Source organism: Crinia signifera, chromosome 1 (genome assembly GCF_055691185.1).
Source record: "Crinia signifera chromosome 1, ASM5569118v1, whole genome shotgun sequence".
NCBI classification, from domain to species: Eukaryota; Metazoa; Chordata; class Amphibia; order Anura; family Myobatrachidae; genus Crinia; species Crinia signifera.
In genome coordinates this window covers 280,813,621-280,834,115 of record NC_139217.1, presented here as the reverse complement: position 1 = coordinate 280,834,115, position 20,495 = coordinate 280,813,621, and the positions used below count along the sequence as shown (strand labels likewise).

The 20,495-nt window shown below is 43.9% G+C and overlaps 1 protein-coding gene across 1 annotated transcript in view; it reads right to left on the bottom strand.

Moving 5' to 3' along the window:
• Positions 1 to 8,128: 8,128 nt before the first annotated feature.
• Positions 8,129 to 20,495, bottom strand: part of FOCAD (focadhesin) — a 253,346-nt gene continuing 240,979 nt past the window's right edge. Inside the window, exons 37-44 of the mRNA XM_083184719.1 lie at positions 20,019 to 20,134; positions 18,686 to 18,946; positions 18,327 to 18,416; positions 17,996 to 18,173; positions 13,353 to 13,450; positions 13,007 to 13,249; positions 10,530 to 10,605; positions 8,129 to 8,403 (exon numbers count right to left, since the gene is read on the bottom strand). Coding sequence (XP_083040845.1) covers positions 8,330 to 8,403; positions 10,530 to 10,605; positions 13,007 to 13,249; positions 13,353 to 13,450; positions 17,996 to 18,173; positions 18,327 to 18,416; positions 18,686 to 18,946; positions 20,019 to 20,134 — 1,136 coding nt within the window. The 3' untranslated portion in view covers positions 8,129 to 8,329. The remainder of the gene's footprint in view (positions 8,404 to 10,529; positions 10,606 to 13,006; positions 13,250 to 13,352; positions 13,451 to 17,995; positions 18,174 to 18,326; positions 18,417 to 18,685; positions 18,947 to 20,018; positions 20,135 to 20,495) is intronic.

Here is a 20,495-nt window from a genome sequence, read left to right as displayed (position 1 = left end):
AAATATCAGAACAATATTCCTTAGTTTAAAAAACAAATGGAAAAATATTTTATACATAAGCAATGGAAATAGTACCTTTGTTTAGATCTTTAAATAATGGTATTACTATTGAGCATAAACAAAATGTATCTAACTAAGCATTCTGGTTTTGTTCTTTTCTTACATGTGTGCATTTACTACAGTATAATCCAGTAGATAACTAGGAAGCCATGCTCCTGCTCAGCTGAACACATTCAATTGTGTATTTTCAACTAACAAAAAATTTAATGACGTGATACATTAACATTAGAATAAGCCATCATTTACACAGGAGCCAAAATGTACATCATGCCACAAATCCCATTATACTACACAGATTAAGCCAAAATGCACATTATGCCACACTGAATAAGCTAAAATTCACACGCAATGATTAAAAATTCACATCATTCCACACAGAATAAGCCAAATTCACATAAACTGAGCCAAAATTCACAATATGCCACATGGAGTGGGCCTCAATGCAGTGTTGGTGGTGATGCAGGGACAGTGTCGGTGGTGATGCAGAGACAATGATGACGGGGAGAGATGCAGGGACAGTGATGGTGGGGAGAGCCACAGGGACAGTGATGGCAGGGAGAGACACAGGGACAGTGAGTGCGAGGTGACGCAAGGTGCTAGGGAGTGATAGAGAAACACAGGGTGCCAGGGAGGGCAGAGAGAGACGCAGGGTGCTAGGGAGAGATAAAGAGAAGCAGGGCGCTAAGGCGGGATAGAGAGATGTATTTAGCTAGGGAGGGATGAGAGACATAGGGCGCTAGGGAGGGCAGAGAGAGATGAAGAGTGCTAGGGAGGGATGAGAGACACAGGGTGCTAGGGAGGAAAGAGAGATGTAGGTTGCGGTGGAAGCTGGGGAAAGGAGGAATTGGCCGAAACTGCATTAGGACAAGGAGTGCTGCATATTAGAGGAGAGCCAGGACAGAATAGGTGGGAGCTGGGGACAGCAGGAGTAGGCTGGCACAAGACATAAGGAAGCTGGGTACTGCCTAACTAATTAAAGAGAGTGAGGGGACTGCTGGGGCCAGGGCAGGCATGCTGCGACCCTGAAACATTCCTCCCCTCCTACCTTCCCTGCTGCTAGTAGGAAAGTACAATAGAGGGGGCGGAGCCATGTGTGTTCCTTGTTCTTGCAGGGGCTGGGGTGACTGTCATAGATGCGGCCACCGCTCCGCACTCTCCCTCAGCCCAGACTGACTCACACTGCCACCACTACTAGCACCTCCTGCAGCCATTTCAAATATGGCTTCAGTTCATAAGCCAATTGGAGCTTGCGTCCTGGCAATGGAAAATTCCCATCCTCTCCATCCGCTGGCTTTGTCCGCTTACAGAGCCAGCGGCGGTCATTGAGAAGACAGGGATTTCCTGGTGCCAGTGACCCAGCAATACCAAGTGCAGGTCTCTTTATGTGGCAATCCCTCACCCACCATCTCAGATCCCAAAACACACCTCAGGTGAGCTCACCTTTTCATATATTAAAACATAATCACTGTTATAATATCTTCCTCATCAACTGGAATGCCCAGTTGATGAGGATACTAGCTCCATAATAACCATTAGCTGATTACGTGAATAATCTCCTTATTTACAAGGAACATTTGCTGCTTTTTCAATAAGGATATTTTAAATTCCTCAGTCTTAAATAAAAATGATATGTGCAATTGAGGAATTACTGTTTATTTTATTTATTCCAAACACATTCAATCATCTAGTATGTAAGAAGTTTCATTAATAAATATAACTTTTTTTTTATTAATATTTTTCTGTTTATTTATAAAGTAATTGCCACTTACCTTTTTGCCCCCATGCGCAGTCTTTTCTTCCAAACAACCATCAGTGGGGTTGAGATCTGGAGACTGCACTGGCCACTCCATTACAGACAGAATACCAGCTACAGTACCTGCTTCTACCCTAAATAGTTCTTGCATAATTTGGAGGTGTGATTTGGGTCATTGTCCTGTTGGAGGAGGAAATTGCCTCCAATCAAGCCTTCCTTATTAAAAAATCCCTTTTACCCAGCGGTGGCTCGTACCTTATTGGGGGAGGGGGCTGCCTCTGGCCGCAGTGGGGGTGCAGCGATTCAGGCACCCCCCCTTCCCCTGTCCCCGCCGCTGCCTCCTCTCCCATCCCGGGCCCGGCGCCTGTGCTGTGATGAGTGACAGGTGCCGGGACTAGCGCATCTGCCGTTTTTGCACGGCAGCCTGCACAAAGGCGTCCCGGAGGGAGGGAACACCTCCCAATGGGACTGCCTTTGTGACTGGCAGGTCGGACTTCCAATAGGAAGTCACTGACAGTCACAGTGAAGCCATTGCAGTCTCACAGACTGCATCTGGCTTCACTACAGTGGCGGATTTTACCTGGGGGGCTGCAGCCCATAGGTAAAAACCGCCACTACTTTTACCTTGTACAAATCTCCCACATTACCAGCACCAAAGCAGCCCCTGACCATCACATTACCTCCACCATGCTTGACAGATGGTGACAGACACTCTTACAGCACCGATTCACTTGTTCTGTGTCCCGGAAATATTCTTCTGTGTGATCCAAACACCTCAAACTTCAATTCATCTGTCCATAATACTTTTTCCAATCTTCCTCTGTCAGACTTCTGTGTTATTTTACCCATATTATTATTTTCCTTTTATTGACCAGGCTCAGATTCGGCTCTTGCTTTGCCACTCTGTTTAGAAGGCCAGCATCCCAGAGTTGCCTCTTGACTGTAGACGTTGACACTGGCGTTTTGTGGGTACCATTTAATGAAGCTGCTAGTTGAGAACCTATAAAGGTGTCTACTTCTCAAACTAGAGACTCTAGTGTACTTGCTTAGTTGTGCAGCGGGCCTCCCGTTTCTTTCTACTCTGGTTAGAGCAGGCATGTCCAAACTGTGGCCCTCCAGCTGTTGTGAAACTACACATCCCAGCATGCTTTTCCATAGTTTTAGCATTCCCTAAGAGCAATACTCTGGCAAAGCTTGATGGGACTTGTAGTTTCACAACAGCTGGAGGGCCATAGTTTGGACATGCTTGAGTTAGAACCTGTTTGTGCTGTTCTTTGAATGGAGAAGTACACACAGTTGTAGGAAATGTTCAGTTTCTTGGCAATTTCTCACATGGAATAGCCTTCAATTCTAAGAACAAGAAAAGACTGTCAAGTTTCACATGAAAATTCTCTTTTTCAAGCCATTTTCAGACCATAATACCCCTTTAACATCGCATCTAATTACCGGGTTCATGCCGGTTTCTTGCCGGTTCGACCTGGCAATTTGTGCAATGTGAAAAGGGTTACTGGTTACAGCAAACTGGCAGCAACAATGCAATACGAACCGGTTAAAAATAAGTGTTCTTACCGGTCTGTTGGTGTGTTGCTTTGTGGTGTGAACGGGTTAATTGGGTTTCCCGTTCACACTATGGAGGTGGCAGTGCTTGGAGCAGCGCCAGCTGTAAGCGTTGCCTTCTCCACCGCTCCATTTCAAAGTCCCGATGCGACACTGTATTTGTGGTCTGAAAGCGGTATAATTGAACCCACAAATGTGATACTCCAGATACTCAACTAGGTCAAAGGAAGGCCAGTTTTATAGTTTCTCTAAAGAGCATCCCCATTTTCAGCAGTGCTAACATAGTTGCACAAGGGTTTTCGGTACTTCTTTACTTTCACGGCGCCAGCATGGCGCCGTGCATCTGAGTCCCCTTGCGGGGCTCGCTGCGCTCGCCCACGCTGCGCTCTCCCACGCTGCGGGCTCGGTGGCTCGCTACGCTATTTAAAATCAACTCCATGCCAACATGGATAGTGGAGGTATCAACTATCCATGTTGGCATGGCGTTAAGTTCCTTTATTTTACATAGCTTGTGGCGAGCGTAGAAGCCGGAAGTAGCACGGCGCCATGCTGGCGCCGTGAAAGTAAAGAAGTACCGGGTTTTCTAATAATCCATTAGTCTTCATCAGTGCTGTGCACTGCACCAAATGCCATCTGTCCTACTTTGTATCAGTCAACTTGCATACTTTGCTGCCTGGAACAAAAAGTGCCCGAAAAAATTTGGTGAAATCCATTTTATTTCATTATTTACACTGTGGTTAATCATTGAGCGCTATTGTTTTCACACCTACCCCTTTTTTTTTGTCTATGTGTAACTCTGGGTATTTGTGGATATATACCTTCTGGTGTTAAGAACATAAGCTGCACATTTTTTTAATCGCGCACTGATATTTGGAAACTATCCCTTTGCTATTATACTTTGCTGCCTGCCAATTACAACCCTCCTGTCATCGGTTTCTCTAATAAAACCCGGTTGTATTTTACCTTGCCTCCTTCCTGCATCTGGTGCACTGTCACGCAAGTGAATGCACAAGGTTCTTCTGAAGCCTCCCCGATTTCTATATCGGCCTGAGTTCCTGGTCACTGGGACTCAGACCCCTGGCGTGACACCCATACTACGCGGTATGAGAGACCAATTACAGTACTTAACTCCAAAGTGGAACTATCTTCAGACAGGATCACCAAGAAAGTTGCCCTCATAGGTACACCGTCTTTATCAGTTACTGTATTCCAGGACATATTCTACTCAATCTGGAAGGCAGGTAGTACCATCTGTATAGTTACTTATAGGTATATAAAAGAGAAATCAGTCCTTTAGTTGAGACATCAAAAAGACAAAAAGAGCACATGAAAATACACTGCGTTGATGAGTTTGGTCGATAAAATCAATTTGTACCTTTCAAGCTTCTCAGGAAGACAAAAAATTAGTATTTTTATTACACACTGAGAGAGCCGTCCACATAAATGGTTCTCCAAATAACAACAATGGGGTTAATTAGACTGGCATCCCAGCCAAAGGATCCTAAGGTTAACTAAATGAAAATCCGCCTTAATGTCCAGTTGGAATGTATGAGACAGTAATAGCCTGGTAATACAATTAAATTCAGGAGCTCTGGTCAGGAGCAACAAGGGTTAATAGGTTATTTTGTAGCAGTAGGTCATCAGGTCAGTGAGCTTATGAGCAGGCAAAAGCAGTTTGGCAGATGAGGTTAATAGTGCTGCTGAGATTTTGTAGTGCTGTAGAGTGTTAGCATAGCTGTAGCAGCTGATAGTAATAAAGCACAGTTACTTAGTAGTTTTTCTTATGCTCACCTCTCCTGTTTGGAGGGAGAAATGCATGGTGCCTTGTTGCCTAATGCTGCGTTGTGTTAGGCAGCACGGATGGTGTAATGGTTAGCATTACTGCCTCACAGCGCTGAGGTCATGGGTTCAATTCCCACCATGGCTCTAACTGTGCGGAGTTTGTATATTCTCCCCGTGCTTGCGTGTGTTTACTCCTGTTTCCTCCCACAATCCAAAAATACACAGATAGGTTAATTGGCAAAATTAACCCTAGAATGTCTGTGTGTGCGTGTACATGTGGTAGGGAATATAGATTGTAAACTCCACTGGGGCAGGGACTGATGTGAATGTTCAAATATTCTCTGTAAGGCGCTTCGTAATATGTATGTGCTATATAAGAAACTGTTAATAATCATAATAATAAAATAGGCAGCCGTGTATAGAGAAATGCTGCTCAAGCAGGAATGTCCATCCAGTCAACAGACAGGCTCACATTGGTGGCAGTGGAGCGTGCAGCCTCATTGAGGCAACAGACCAGAGCACTGGGAACCAGGAAGCCAGACGGGAGGCTGGAAATGTGAGGTGGGTGGATACTCAGGCAACAGTGGTTGGAAGTGACGAGTTTAGTCATTGTGGCGACCGGCTTGAGGTCTACGGGAGTCCGTACTGGTGTCGGGTCATTCATTTTTTTGTTTTGCTACTTGGAAAGAAGATGCGGTCCATGCATCTTTGACTGATCCATGCAAGCTGCCGACTCGTATTTGTATTTAGCAGCTGTATATACGGCCGCTAAATGCGAATGCAGCAGAATATGAATGCATACGCCATTGGCCGAATTCGTAAATCTGCCCTATTTATGAAAAAATATGTCCGTTGCCAGTCGTATGCATTAATTTTAAGAATTAAGAATTTGTATTTTTAGTAAATTTCCCCCAATGTGTATGATCCAATTAATCCCAAGTAATGTGTATTTCAAGGTACCGTACAAACTGTTTATTTAGCACAGTCTTCAGTGCACATTTTACCCTGGCCCCTAGGGACCATATTCTGTAGGTACAAAGTCCGTACTTTCCTGTTACATATGAGAACAACAGTGTAGAGGATTAATGGGGTCAGGATGGCCTACAGATCGATGAGAAGACACAACTAAGCTTGAGTTACTGTACTTTGCCCATAACACTCCCGCAAGTCAGGGCGGTAATGTGCGATCACATTGTAGCTGCCCAGTTCCCACCCCAACCCACCCAATTTCAGGGGCACAAACCTGGCTACAGCTCATATAAGCAGAAATGTTCATAAAATAATGTACCACTCACATTATACAGAAACCGGTACTTGTTTCCTAGCACGGCGCCCACTACAGCATTTGTGTAGTGGGCTATTCTGCATAGGGAAATTGCATCGCATGTCATTATTGTATGGCATGCGATGCGATTTTGTATGTAATGTATTGACTGCTCTCTGTCAGTGAATACATTAAAAAGATAGGGTGCGATAAAAAATTGCATCCCATCGCATCGCATGCCATTATTGTATGGCATGCGATGGGATGGGATTTTTTATCGCACCCTATCTTTTTAATGTTCTGATTGCACATTTAATGTGCTATACCATTAAATTACATATAATGTCATTTATTTACGCACCCCCCCCACCCCAACTATCCACGTCATCCCACGTCACCCCGAAGTGTGGTGAGTGCAGCGACTTTTTCATTACCCCACTATCCACGTCGGCGCAGAGTTGAATTTACATAGTGCCCGAAGCGTGGCAAAAGCGCAGCGAGCCCCGCGAGGGGACGCGGAATACATGTAAAGTTATCCGCGTCCCCACGCAGGGCTCACTGTGCTCGTCACGCTTCGGGCTCGGTGGTTTGCTGCGCTCGCCACACTGTATAAAATCAACTCCACGCCGACGTGGATAGTTGGGTAATGAAAAAGTCGTAGGACTTGTTCCGCTGCGCTCGCCACGCTTCGGGATGACGTGGAGAGTGGGGGGGGGGGGTTACGTTAAACCGATTTTTGGGACATACAATCACATTATTGTATAGCTAATGTCATGGCATCGCACACACTATTAAATCGCATGCGATTTTGCAGGACATGCGATGCAATGCAATGCGATGCGATATAGTAGGGTACAATGAGCATAGAAAAAAATACATTAAAAAAATTGCATCGCATGCCGCTATAATGGCCCATGTGATGCGATATGCAGCAATCTGGGCGCCGTGCTAGGAAACAAGTACCCAGAAACCATAAAGAGTCATGTATAATAATAGAAAATGTACCTATAGTGATGATTACACTATAAATTTTGGAGCAGACGTAAGCATACGGTCAGTGGCTTAACTATAGCACCGCGGCCCCCGCGGTCGCGGGGGGCACTGTGCATGTGGGGGCGCCGGGGGGCTGCGGTGCTATAGTAATGCCCCCACCCCCCGCAGGCTTACCTGTCTGCGCGTCTCGGCTCCCCTCCTGGCTTCAATCAATTCTATGGAGACGGACCACGATAAAATGGCCGCCCCATAAAGCAGACAGTTCTCTGAAACTGTCTGCGGTATGGGGCGGCCATTTTATCGTGGTCTGTCTGCATAGAATTATTAATGGAAGCCAGGAGGGGAGCCGGGACGCGCAGACAGGTAAGCCTGCGGCGATGGGGGGGGGGGGGGGGGGTTGGGCACCGGCGGCCGGGGTGGGGAGGCCGGCGGGGAGGGGGGCCAAACCCCCCATTAACGGCACCGGGGGGGGGGGGGCCTAAACCAAGCTACGCCACTGCATACGATGTATCATATTTCTGATGGTTTATATGACAACCATCTCCATAGGCTGTTCCTGGTCCTTCTAGCCATGAAGTGATTATCGTGACTGTTCCTTGCTCTGCTAGGACACTTTTATTGAAGGAGGAGCTTTTATCTGTTCACTATTAACTAAAAATCATGAATATGTAGTCAAGAAGCGATTATATTTATGCAATAAAAACACAAACATCCTCATGCTGGCTTGAGTGTGTTCTTTTTATTTTTAGCAGTGTTATACAGGCACGGTGGAAATAAATAATAGAAATTAAATAAAACTGTTTGATGTAAATTACAATTCCCATTTACTTATACTTGCCTCTGGTGAAATACCCTTAATTATGTACCGAAAGTAATGATCGCCATGGCTGGTCCTATAGATACCCCACAACAGAAGCCCACTACCAGCCATAAGCTCTAGTCCACACCGCTTTTCTCTTAAACTCTGGCAGGTCTCTCAAGTTGAAAAGTGAAGCTGAAAGACATAAAATCCAGTATATGAAAATATAGATTAACCATTGCATAGACAGTAAAAAACATGTTATATACTGTAGGACTTAAAGGCAAAATGTACACACTAAAGAAATGTAGTGAAGACACTTAAGTATTAGGATACTTTTATCTGCGTAACATATGATAACATGCATAAACATGCTAGACTTATGTTCCCAGTACTTATACATGAAATAATGATTTTATTTTTTCCTGTTTAGTATTTTACATGCCCATATTGAGGGTCATCCAGGTGCGGTTGTTATAGTGCTATCATGCGCAAAGTACCGATGTTCGGTGCTTTGAACATGAGTAGGACCTGTCTGTGTGTTCGACCAATGGATCCTGTAAAGTCAGAAGCAGCACGGTAGTAGACTAAGGGCGAGATGTATTAAAATGAAAATGCGGTAAACCCCCCCCATTTTACCGCATTTTCATATTTACTAAAACCCGGCTGCACCGATATAGCTGGACAGGGTATCGCCACCTTCGGGTGGCGATACCCTTTAGAAGCCTATGGGCTTCTTTTTGCCGCCACCGCCGCCTGGCCGCCCCCCCCCCCCCCCTTGTACTTACCTTCCTGAAAGGTCCTCCTGGACCCTGGAAGGTAAACCCCTCCTTACCCAAGCAACGCAGCCGTACGTCCTTCCGGCTGCAGGGAGAGGAGGCGGCGCCGGGGACAGCCTGCTTAGCTGTCCCTAGGGTTGCCAATCCCGGAGCATTTTTTCAATCCCGGAATTCGGGATTGAAAAATGCCCGATCCCGGGATTCCCGGGATCCCGGGATTGGCTTCCCTGATTAAAAAACCTGCCCCGGCCGCCCAGCATATTTACTTACATGTGCGGTGCGGCCGGGAGGGTGGTCGGTGAAGCTGGGAGGGTGGGCGGCTGATTGATGTCGGGAGGCGGGCGGGTGAGCAGCAGGAGCCGGGCAGGCAGGATACAGGAGGCAGGCGGGCGTGTCATGTTGGACGGCTGTGTGCGCGTCTGCTGCTACTTGGCCTGCGCAGCGTGACTTCTGGCCTCGTCACGCTGCGCAGAGCCATACTGCCGGGTAAGGGAGAAGCCGGGCAGTGTCTGAGCACACGCTCAGACGCTGCCCGGCATTAGACTGCGCATGCGCAGTCTAATCCCGAAAATCCCGGGATTGGAAACTCCAATCCCGGGATTGAAATCCCGGCGTTTTAGGGGCCAAATCCCGGGATCCCGCCGATCCCGGGATTGGCCACCCTAGCTGTCCCCGGCGTGAGGGGAGAAGCAGGTGGCAGGGAGGTGACGGAGACTGCCCCGCACACCACAGTACAGGTATCGCAGGGGGTCTCCATCATCGCACCGCGATGCCAGCCACATATTTAAGTACATATGCGCTGGCATCACGGCGGGCAGGCGGCGAAGTATTTTAATACATCCCGTCCTAAGTGACCAACAGTTTGCTGCCTTTCAGGGGCAGGGAGGGGCGGCGATGGCCTCCATTTGTGAAAAACGAAGGCAAGTTGCTGCCATTTAGTGGGAGGTAAGAGGTCAAGGATCTCTGTCATAAGACAGACAACTTCCTGGCCTCTGTGATGGGTGGCACCATAGGTGCCTTACGTTGCCTGATGGTGGGAGAGATCCGATGCTGCAGCAGGAGGCATCTGCTTGCATTAGAGGCCTCCTGCTGGATCACCATACACATACCTCCCAACAGTCCCGATTTCAGCGGGACAGTCCCGATTATCAGGGCCTGTCCCGCTGTCCCTCCCGCGGGCGGCAGTGTCCCACGGTGAGGGGGGCTGTTGGGAGTCCCCCCTGTCGGCTGCTAAGCAGCGGGGAATAAACGCTGTGCGCATGCGCACAGCGTCTATTCCCCGCAGCCAGGGGGCTAGGGGCATGGCTAGAGGCTCACAGAGCCTCTGGGTCATGCCCCCATAGCGGCAAAATGGGTGCGTGGCCTCGCGGGGGAGCCACGAGTATAGGCCATGCCCCCAAAATTAGGCCACACCCCCGAAATTTCCAGCGCGCAGGAGCTGCATCCCGCATCGAGGTCGACAAAAGTTGGGAGGTATGCATACAGGTATATAATTAGGCCCATTATGTCAATCAAACAAGGCAGCAGCAGAAATGACCGTACCTTTTAAAACTTTTCTTGATGATTCTGATAAGGCTTCTTCAGGACTTTCAAGGAGAATCATTAGCCAGTCAATAAACTTGTGAAAAGAAGAAGAGTGTCTATTAAATCACCTACATGGAAAACCCCTATGATTGGTATAATACTTTTTGTTTTAGGTTTGCTTTATTTTTCATAAAGTAACGTAGTTAATTCATGGGACTATTTACTAAGTCTTGGAAAGAGAGATTAAGTAGCAGCCAACACAGCCTGTAACATGGCAGTTAGAAGCTGATTTGCTGGTACTTATCTCTCTCCACTTTATCTCCATCCAAGGTTCAGTAAATAGATGCCTCAGTCTTTCAAAATTTCCAGTGAGTTAAATATATTTTACAAGAATATTTTGTTTAAAGAAAAGCATACAGCAGAGACATCAAAGAATGTGAACTACGAATTTCCTAGAAACCAGCCCCTGATGACTCTCTGGACTGAATACCAGGAAAATGCACTTTATCAATAATGTTGCTAGTTCCAGGCAAATTCATAGCATACTGGTTCATGGCACCATAAGGATGCCTCCATGATGTATAGATACCAGAACCGGTCACACACATCCTATGTGCTGTACAAAGCAATCATTTTTAGATTTAATACTTTCAATAACGTCTATACAGGCTATGCTGAGGGAAAGAGTACGATTGCACAAATGTACCGTGTAGTGTATATCGAATAGAAAAAGTATTGACACGCAAGACTATCTAGTGCAAATCTAATGTAGATAGTGCAAATCGAATGTGTTCAATCCAGATTCAATCTCCTGCCTGAAGGATCAGGAACACTGTGAGATCGAATTGAAATCGAATAGTGCAAATCTAATGCACAGCAAATAGTAAATCAAATGGAAAATAAAGTAGAAAAAACTTCAGAACAGGTCGAATAGGCCAAATCAAATCAAAATGAAACAAAAACTGAATCAAACCGTGTGTATGCACTATATAACCTCTTGTCTGTATGGAAATATATATTGCGTAGATTGCATTGTGATGATGGTTGCCATTCAAGTTCCAATGTCCATTTAAATGTACAAAATGCTGTGAAAGGTTTTCGGAAGATGCTAAAGTAACAAATTAAGGGATTAGAATGAATCAATGTTTTGGTAGACAAGCTACAATGCTTTATGCACTAAAATGACCAAACCATATTTTTGGGGGGTTACTTTGGGCCTCATTCATCATCTTTACCAGTGTTATCACTAGAATACACCAGAAACATGGAAAAAAGACTATTAGAGTGCTTCTGTATGAGTCTATTCCCTTAGAGAGCAGCCGATTCAGGGGATGGTCAGTTCCCCAGATAAAGATTTATGAAACAACAAAAGCAGGGGAGAATGCCGATTCTCCCCCCTGCTTTTGTTGTTTCATACACCAGAAACATGCAATGGGTCATAAAGGGATAAACAAAATCAGATTTGGACTTGCTCCACATTTGCCATGATGGAGAGTAAGAAACCTGTATAGTAAAATATTCTCAGTGTTTACAGGTCAAAACATTGTTTATATAAGGGAATACTGTAATCATCTGAGATAAAAAATAAAATAAAAAAAGATGGAATAAATTCACATTATCCTGCTCATGCATTATTGTTAAATATGTAAATTAATTATAATGCAGACTCAGTAATGGGCAGGTAGAACATTTTGGTACTTGTTTCCTAGCACGGCGCCCACGATATTAAGTTGTATGACATTGCATTGCATCGCATGCCAAATGCCCGCATGCGATTTTAAATTGTATTATCCCCTATATGATTTTTAATTGTATAAGCACCGTATTGGTTGCTTACAATGTTAAATGCACCCCCACGCCACCCCCACTATCAACGCCAACCCGAAGCGTGGCGAGCGCAGCGAGCCCACGAGGGGCGGCGGTACGCGTCCTCCGACCTTTTCATACCCCCACTATCCACGTCGGCGTGGAGTCGATTTTACATAGTGTGGCAAGCGCAGCACGCCACAGAGCCCGAAGTGATGCGAACGCAGCGAGGGGGCGCGTATTACTTTTCATGTATTCCGCGTCCCCTCGCGGGGCTCGCTGCTCTCGCCACGCTTCGGGCTCGGTGGCTCGCTGCACTATAGAAGTTCAACTCCACGCCGACGTGGATAGTGGGGTTATGAAAAGGTCGGAGGATGCGTACCGCTGCGCTCGCCACGCTTCGGGTTGGCATTGATAGTGGGGGTGGCGTGGGGGTGCTTTTAACATTGTAAGCACCAATTACGGTGCTTATACAATTAATTATCTTATAGGGGGCACATCGCATCGCATACCATCATATGCATGATGGTATGCGATGCGATGGGCGCCGTGCTAGGAAACCAAAAGTACCAACATTTTATATAATGGCTTTTCATTCTAGATAACAATTGTGATACAACCCGATTGGACAGTAGCACTAATGCATTGAAAAGTAATGAAGAGGTTTTTCTTTGTCTTGAACAAAATACCTTTACGGTGTGTTCCTTCCAAGGCTCCTTGGCTAACAACAGTCGCAAACTACAGGGCAGTGCTGTTAAGCACTCATGTACCGTCACTATGTCCAGAGGATTCTTTCCCAAACCTCCAGGAGTGATGGGAGATTCACATTTCCATGGCAACCAGCTGCCATGGACTCCGAGAACTAACGGAATCGCATGATCACACCAAGACACTACAGATGCAGCAAAAACATGAAGCAGGAAATCCACTGCCTAAACAGGAAGTGACCAAAGAAATTAAATAAAAAAGTAAAAGCAGCATTATATATGCCAAATATACAATGCTGAGTATTAGAAAGCTATAAATAAACCGTACCGTGCTTAGCTGAACATTGTGCAACTGGATGCACTCATGGGCTACATTTCTGATGTGACTGATCAGGTCCAGCAACCATTCCATTCTCTTCAGAACGCCTACCAAAAGAAAAAATAAATATATATATTTTTCTAGTGGATTGGTGTGTCGCGCCACTTGTGAGCTTCTAAGTGGTATATATGTCAATACATATATCAATACCCCTAGCTTCCAAGGGTGTCTGCTATCCCTTATGTAAAAAATGTAATGGTAAGTTACATGTGGTAAAAAGATTATTAAGGCAGAATAAGGGTTCAGCGACAAATAGTCTTATAGCCAAGGACATATATATGTAAATAAATAAGGATTAATTACGAATGACCATAATTCATAAGAAATATATATTTATTTTAGGTGGAATAGTTAAAAATATAAAAATATATACCCATAGTAGTTTATCAGGGATAAAAATAGGAAAAAACATACAAAAAGAAAAAAAATATATATATATATTTTTTAAATCTCAATTTCTACGTAGATAGGAAAAAAGAAGAAAATCTTATCTTTATGTTCCTGGATGGAGGCAAATTCTCCAACGCGTTTCTTTGTGCAGATTTCCCCAACGCGTTTCGTTGTGCAGACTTTATCCCTTGATAAAGTCTGCATGACCAAACGCGTTGGAAACTTTGCCTCTATCCAGGAACATAAAGATAAGACTTTCTTCTTTTTTCCTATCTACGTAGAAATTGTGATAAAAAAAAAAAATGTTTTCTTTTTCTTTTTGTATATTTTTTCCTCTTTTTATCCCTGATACACTACTATGGGTATATTTTTTTTATTGTATTTGATTGTGCATTTCAATTTTAAAATAACAATAATATGCATATTGTAAAATCAATTATCTGAGAAGAGAACTTTAAATCTCCTCATTAACCCTTTGAGTGCCAAGTGAATTTGTCAAAATAGGTGTACAAATTGCCAAGCAAACATTTTTTTATTCATAATAATGACCTGCAATGTTTACTTTGTAGAGGATGTGTCTAGGTCGACATGGGACTAGGTCGACATGGTTTTAGGTCGACAAATGGCATTCGGTAGACATGGGTTAGGTCGACAGGTTGCAAGGTCGACAAGGGTTTTTTCACAGTTTCTTGAGCCGACATGTGCCGACAGGCGGTATTTCATGCCCTACCATCCACTAGGGCGTGGGGTGAGAATAAAATAGTGTCCCGAGTGCAGTGGCACCGTGCCCGCAGCATTGCGAGCGATGCGAGGTGCTGTGGTTCACTTCCAACTGTGTTCATGTCGACTGTGTTGACATTCGGGTCAAAAAAACTGAAATAACCCATGTCGACCTCGCGACCTGTCGACCTAACCCCTGTCAATACAGTGCATTTGTCGACCTAAACCCATGTCGACCTACAACCCTATCGACCTTACGGTGTAGACCTAATGACTGTCGACCTAAGTCTGGTCGACAATACGATTTACACCTATGTGAGAGATGCTGGCATTTTTAACGGCTATTTTGAACATCTCTCACAGAGATGTTGGCACTCAAAGGGTTAAAAACATACAACTACTTAACAAATACTATTCTATTGTATTCCGTGGGATTGACAATTTGTATGCCACTTTTGGCTGATTTATGGCAAAACTGTGTGACAGGCATGCATAGAGATATAAAGTAAAGTCTGAGAAAATGAATGGTTATTACTGCAGGGAAGCAATCTATGTAAAATAATCAATTACAACCATCTGGCCAAGGGGATCTTTAAATATTTCAATTCAGGTACACCTTCAGGGGAAAAAAATTATTACAGGAACCTGCACTTACCACAGAATTGGCCGCCACACATGTGCGGTCAGCAGACCACACATGGACACCAGCATTGCAGAGACACAAACCAGAAGTGAGTTACCGCAAATTTGATCAATTAATTTCTTACACAATTGCAGCTCCTTTCTGAGTATTTGCCCTGCACGTGGTTTTTAATATATGCCTGCAAATGTTAAAGCTTATACCTGCTGTGAAGGCTTTGGTGATAGCAGGGAGGCAGTGGATGACAGGGGGATGCAGAGGATGACAGGAAGTGGCAGTGGGAGACTGGGCAGGCAGTGAATGGCAGGGAGATGCAAAGCTTAGCAGAAGAATAGAAACCCCAAGACACTGGTGCAACCTTCAACGCCAACTTTTGAATATCTGCATGTAGATGAGCAAGCTAGGAATGCAGCCTGCTGGATGGGACATGAGAGGCAGATCACTGAGGTGTAGTTAGAGCTATCTGATGGCTCCTCAAATCTGTTAAGCCATCAATGCAAGAAGGAGGATTTAGGGGTAACTCCTGATAATTTGGTAAGTGCTGTTATAATGTAGCCTTACAGTAGACAATTATATGGCCCAGAATGGGTACTGTTATCATGCAGTGTAGGACTTCCGGTATCAGAGAAGCCTTGACGAGGCCCGGAAGCTTATCATATCTTTTGCAAAATATATTTAACTAAGATCTCTGAATGACCCACTATTATGTTGGTTTTTCAAATCTTATTACTAATGCCCTTTGGTGTGCTGGGGGTTAAATCCCCCTCCCTTGCAGCACCTGGAGAGTATCACTACTTTGATTGAGCAGCTCTCACCACTGTTCATCAATGCAAGAAGTCTGAAGTAACAGACAATTCAACTGATTTTTCAGGCTCTGGATCACTGACTGAGAGATCAGGGAAATTGTCAGCCTAACCCCATGCAGAGATGGCCGGAACACACTAAAGGGCCAGGACCCACAGTTTAAGAACCACTGATTTAGCCTATCGGTCTAACGTGTAACCTTGGTGATAAACATGTTACGGACAATTTTCTTACTCAACTCACTTAACCCTAAAATCATGAATACAGATGTGTCCTCATACATCTAAATGTGTATTGCCAAAATGACACAATTACCATGCTGTGCACTTTATCCTCAATTTTATGTTTTAATTCACATTTTTTAGTCTAATTAAATATGATTAGAGGTCAGTGCTTTTGCACAAATTGAATCTGTACTGCACATAAATACAAAAGCAGAATGGCAGCTGCTGCCCTTTGGGTTCTGCATGACGCTGCCTTCAGAATTAACATGTTAGTGCTATTGTTGCTGCGTCCATGTGAGCAACTTCATCTGAATCAGGCCCATATAGTATACTAGGTACTTAGGATTAGTATTTCTGTCACAAAAAGCATAACCATGCATATTGCAGGTCACTCATATTGGACCTGCTTGCATTTTAAATAGACTGCATCGTTTTTCAGTATTGCAACTTTAACCTTCATTTTGCATATTAGTTCCAGCATAGGGGATTATTCTGATTAATTTGAATCCCCAGTGCGTTCACACGCAGGGTGTGTGGGGCCACGGCGAAGGTGGGGGGGGGGAGGGGGAGTATAGTCATGCCCATGGGAACAATCAGCGTTTCATGGGTGTTATTTTTTAAAAATGACATAAAAAAGGCATAAAAAAGGCATGAAAAACAAGGTAAAATCCCTTCAAGGGCAATAGTCACAAGAAGACTTGCACAATTCAATTTTCTATGAGAAGACACGTTCTCAAAACACACACATAAAAAGAACATGGACAGTGTATCAATCCACATCAATCTCAAAGGGCAGGAGGAGGCATGTAATTACCAGAAGGCGTGGAGAACTAGGTGACAATAGTTCACTCACACCACACATATCCATTAAGAAAAGATATATGAAGACACATTTGTACCTATCAGTTTGATTATACCATCTGTGCACAAGCAGGGATAGCCCTAAAACCTGGACCTGCACTGCCAAACCGCAACTCCACACCACCACGAGCTCTGAGTGAGCCGACCATGCCACACAGCCCAGCAGTCATAAACCTGAGAAGGCTGCAGTGCTCCAGTGCCTGTATTGTGGATAGGCCAAACAGCTGACTGCGAAGGCAGGTCAGCACTTAAAATCCATTACTACAGCACCTGGACAGTCACTCTCCATATTAGCATCTTAAATGGGAAAAGACAGCTGAACTTCCATCTACAGCAGCAGATGCTACTTCCTAAAGGCGATACCCGCTCACTGTGACTGTGTTAGTGACAATCTTTCCAATGTGGTACTTAAACAAATGCATTATTTACCCCCATGGCTATATAGGGATTCTATGCTACTAACCACTAGCATCTGCTTAAACCTCGCTACACCAGTGTAAATCTTGCTGCCGCATAAACATTGCTTCTTTCTAACAATAGTTTGGATGCCAGCTTTAAGTTTTTTCATTTTATTTTTCAAACTTATTGTTCTTGTTGTTTATTATTCTGTGTATTTCTGTGCTTTTTAAAATTATTTTTTTATGCTGAATATTTCTATATAAAGAAAACAATGCTTTACTTATTGTAAAAGTGGATCTGAACAAGATTGTTTATAATAAAGTGGAAAGTTATCTCCCATTGTTTTTTTTTTCTCTCCAAATTTTACAAGCTCACTTGCTTCGTGTCACATGCAGCGTTTTTTCTTTCTAAACTGATTTAAATTATAGCACCAGAAATTTGGTGTGACTTTGTCCCAAACACCCTCCTTCCCTAACCGTAAATGTTAAATGTCACTATGTTTTATATAAGAGAACAAAAATAACAGCAGGGTCGTTGCACTAAATCTAACTTACCTGTGTTGGGGTGGCTTATGACTCGTGCTTGATAGAAAGCCTGCAGTAACAGCCAGATTATGGTCTGCTTATCCTTGCACCCTGCGGCCACTCCCATCACATCACTCAGGTATGAAAATGGTAGCCGACCCTGAGAGATCAAATTCACTCGCACAAATGTAGATTTTGTGATTATCTCCTGTAGTTGGAGAACGGGGAAGAATTGGAAAGTTATAAAATCGTCTCAGCTTAGGCCTACAAAAATGAATTCTTCTAAGAATGGTCATTCTTGCATTAAGTGAACGTATGATGAAGAATTACAATAAAACCGCCCTTTTTCAAGTATATTTACCTTGGAAATGCAACAAATTCGTTCAATCTCACTATCGGCCATTTCTGAGATGCATTTAACAATTTCAGTGTAGAGCTCCACATTTGTCCTCTGTATTGAAGTATAAGGAAAAACAAAATATTAGCTGTGTCACCATACTGGAAGAAAAAGATGGTTGGAATATCGCGCATTAAAAGCTTCTTGGATACAAATGGTACTAAATATAAATTATATTAAAAAAAAAAACAAAGCAAACCAGCTTGTATCTGTTTAACGATTACACATATATATAACTAGATGCAACAGAAATATACGGTAACCCAGAAATATAACCCAGAAATAAAACCCATTTTTAAACTGCACACTGGCTAGAACTGTACCTGTATTTCATCTGGTAATAGCTGGTAGATCCGATCTGTAGTTTTGCACAAGAAGCTCCAGCAGTGCTGTGGGGGATTGGGAAGCTTCATTGCCTGGCTCAGACCAGACAGAATAGTGTTGGACATCCCCACATCCCATGTCTTACTCTGGGCCTCAAACGGTGAAATCATGAAGGCATCAGCAAAGCTCTGCAGCTTATCCTCAGAGACATACTTCATCCACTGTGATATGGAGCTGAGTAGGTAGGAGCGGGTTTTAACCTGAAATACAAACAAATAACTACTGTAAATCATGTATTTGGATAATTGGACTCATTTTTCTTGACACCATAAAAATGAGGGACTGCTATACTTATATGGCTTCAGAGCCCTTAAAATATCTTTATGTCATAGAAGGGTGACCAAAACTATAATGAAACTGCTTTCCTATCATAGACAGGAAGAGTACTTACCAGCCACTACATTACTGATGGTCACATGGAGCTCAGGGATGCCTGCCACCAGCCTGCAGTGGCTGTGGCAAATCTCTAGAGATGCTTCCCATTGTGGCATCAGTCAGTGTAGCTGTTAAAAACCATTGCAACAACCTAAATATACCAGACTGAGGGGTAAATTTATTAATCTCGGTGAAGTGATAAAGTGTCTGTTTTTTATCACCGGCCAATCAGCTCCTACCTGTCATTTTTCAAACCAAGCCTGTAACTTCACAGTTAGGAGTTGATTGGCTGGTGATAAAAACTAGACACTTTATCACTTCACCGAGCTTAATAAATCTGCCCCTGAGAGCCAGTTGGTACAAGGCCAGTTTCAACAAGACCCGCAAATAGTTCAAGTAGAGACTAGGGATGGAGACAGACCATTCTGGGAGCGGTAATGCAGTGTTTTTGGCCAGGCATGTCTGAGCCATTGGGGGAAGGGCTGTGTTGGCTGAGTAACATCACAAACATGGTGGACCTGCGCCTGGCTTTGGGGTGGGGGGGGGCGCTGGTGATGTGTTAGCACTTTGTTGTATAGCAAAGCAATGTGCCCACAACATTTTCCAGGTACATCACAGGGCGGGACCTGGCGTTCAGGGATGGACTCACTCTGTGCTGTCTCCCCCCGGGATGTAGTTTTGCAAGGATTCATACAATTACAACCCAAGCTGAATTAAGTCCATAGAATATTGTTTAAAGGCACTTGGCAGGGTATAGGGTAGAGAAGTTTATGTTCAACCAAATCGGTTTTAAAGTTCTAGGTACTCATGCCGCTGCCCATACCACATTGTCCCCCAGTGTACAAAAGAAAAAAAGGTATTTGCATTCTATGTAACATTGCTCAAGAAGTGACTTACAGTAAGGCTGTAAACTAAGGGTGGAATCACCCACATTCCAAGTAGCACTGTTGCGTTCTGTGAGGTCTGGGCCTGAGTCACTGCTATTTGAACACAAAGCATTTGTATTTCTTCACCTGCACAAATAAAATTCAAGAAAAGAAAACCTCAGAAAATATAATACAGATATGACACTATGGGGTAGATTTTCTAAAGCTTAAAATTAAAAGAGGTGATGTTGCAATAGAGAAATGATAGAAAGAATTTGATTGGTTGTTATTGGCAACATAACCTCTTTTAATTTTTAGACGTTTTAGTAATTACCCTTTGAAGTACTAAACAAATGGACATATTTACCCATCAAATAGCTAAAAAACCTGAACTGTAAATAATATATTGTGGTCAAATGATAAAACACTGGTACTCATGCATTGCATGGTAAAGTAAGACTTTGATCTATGGCAATGTGTTAAACAGAGACTGTACCAGAAGTCACAG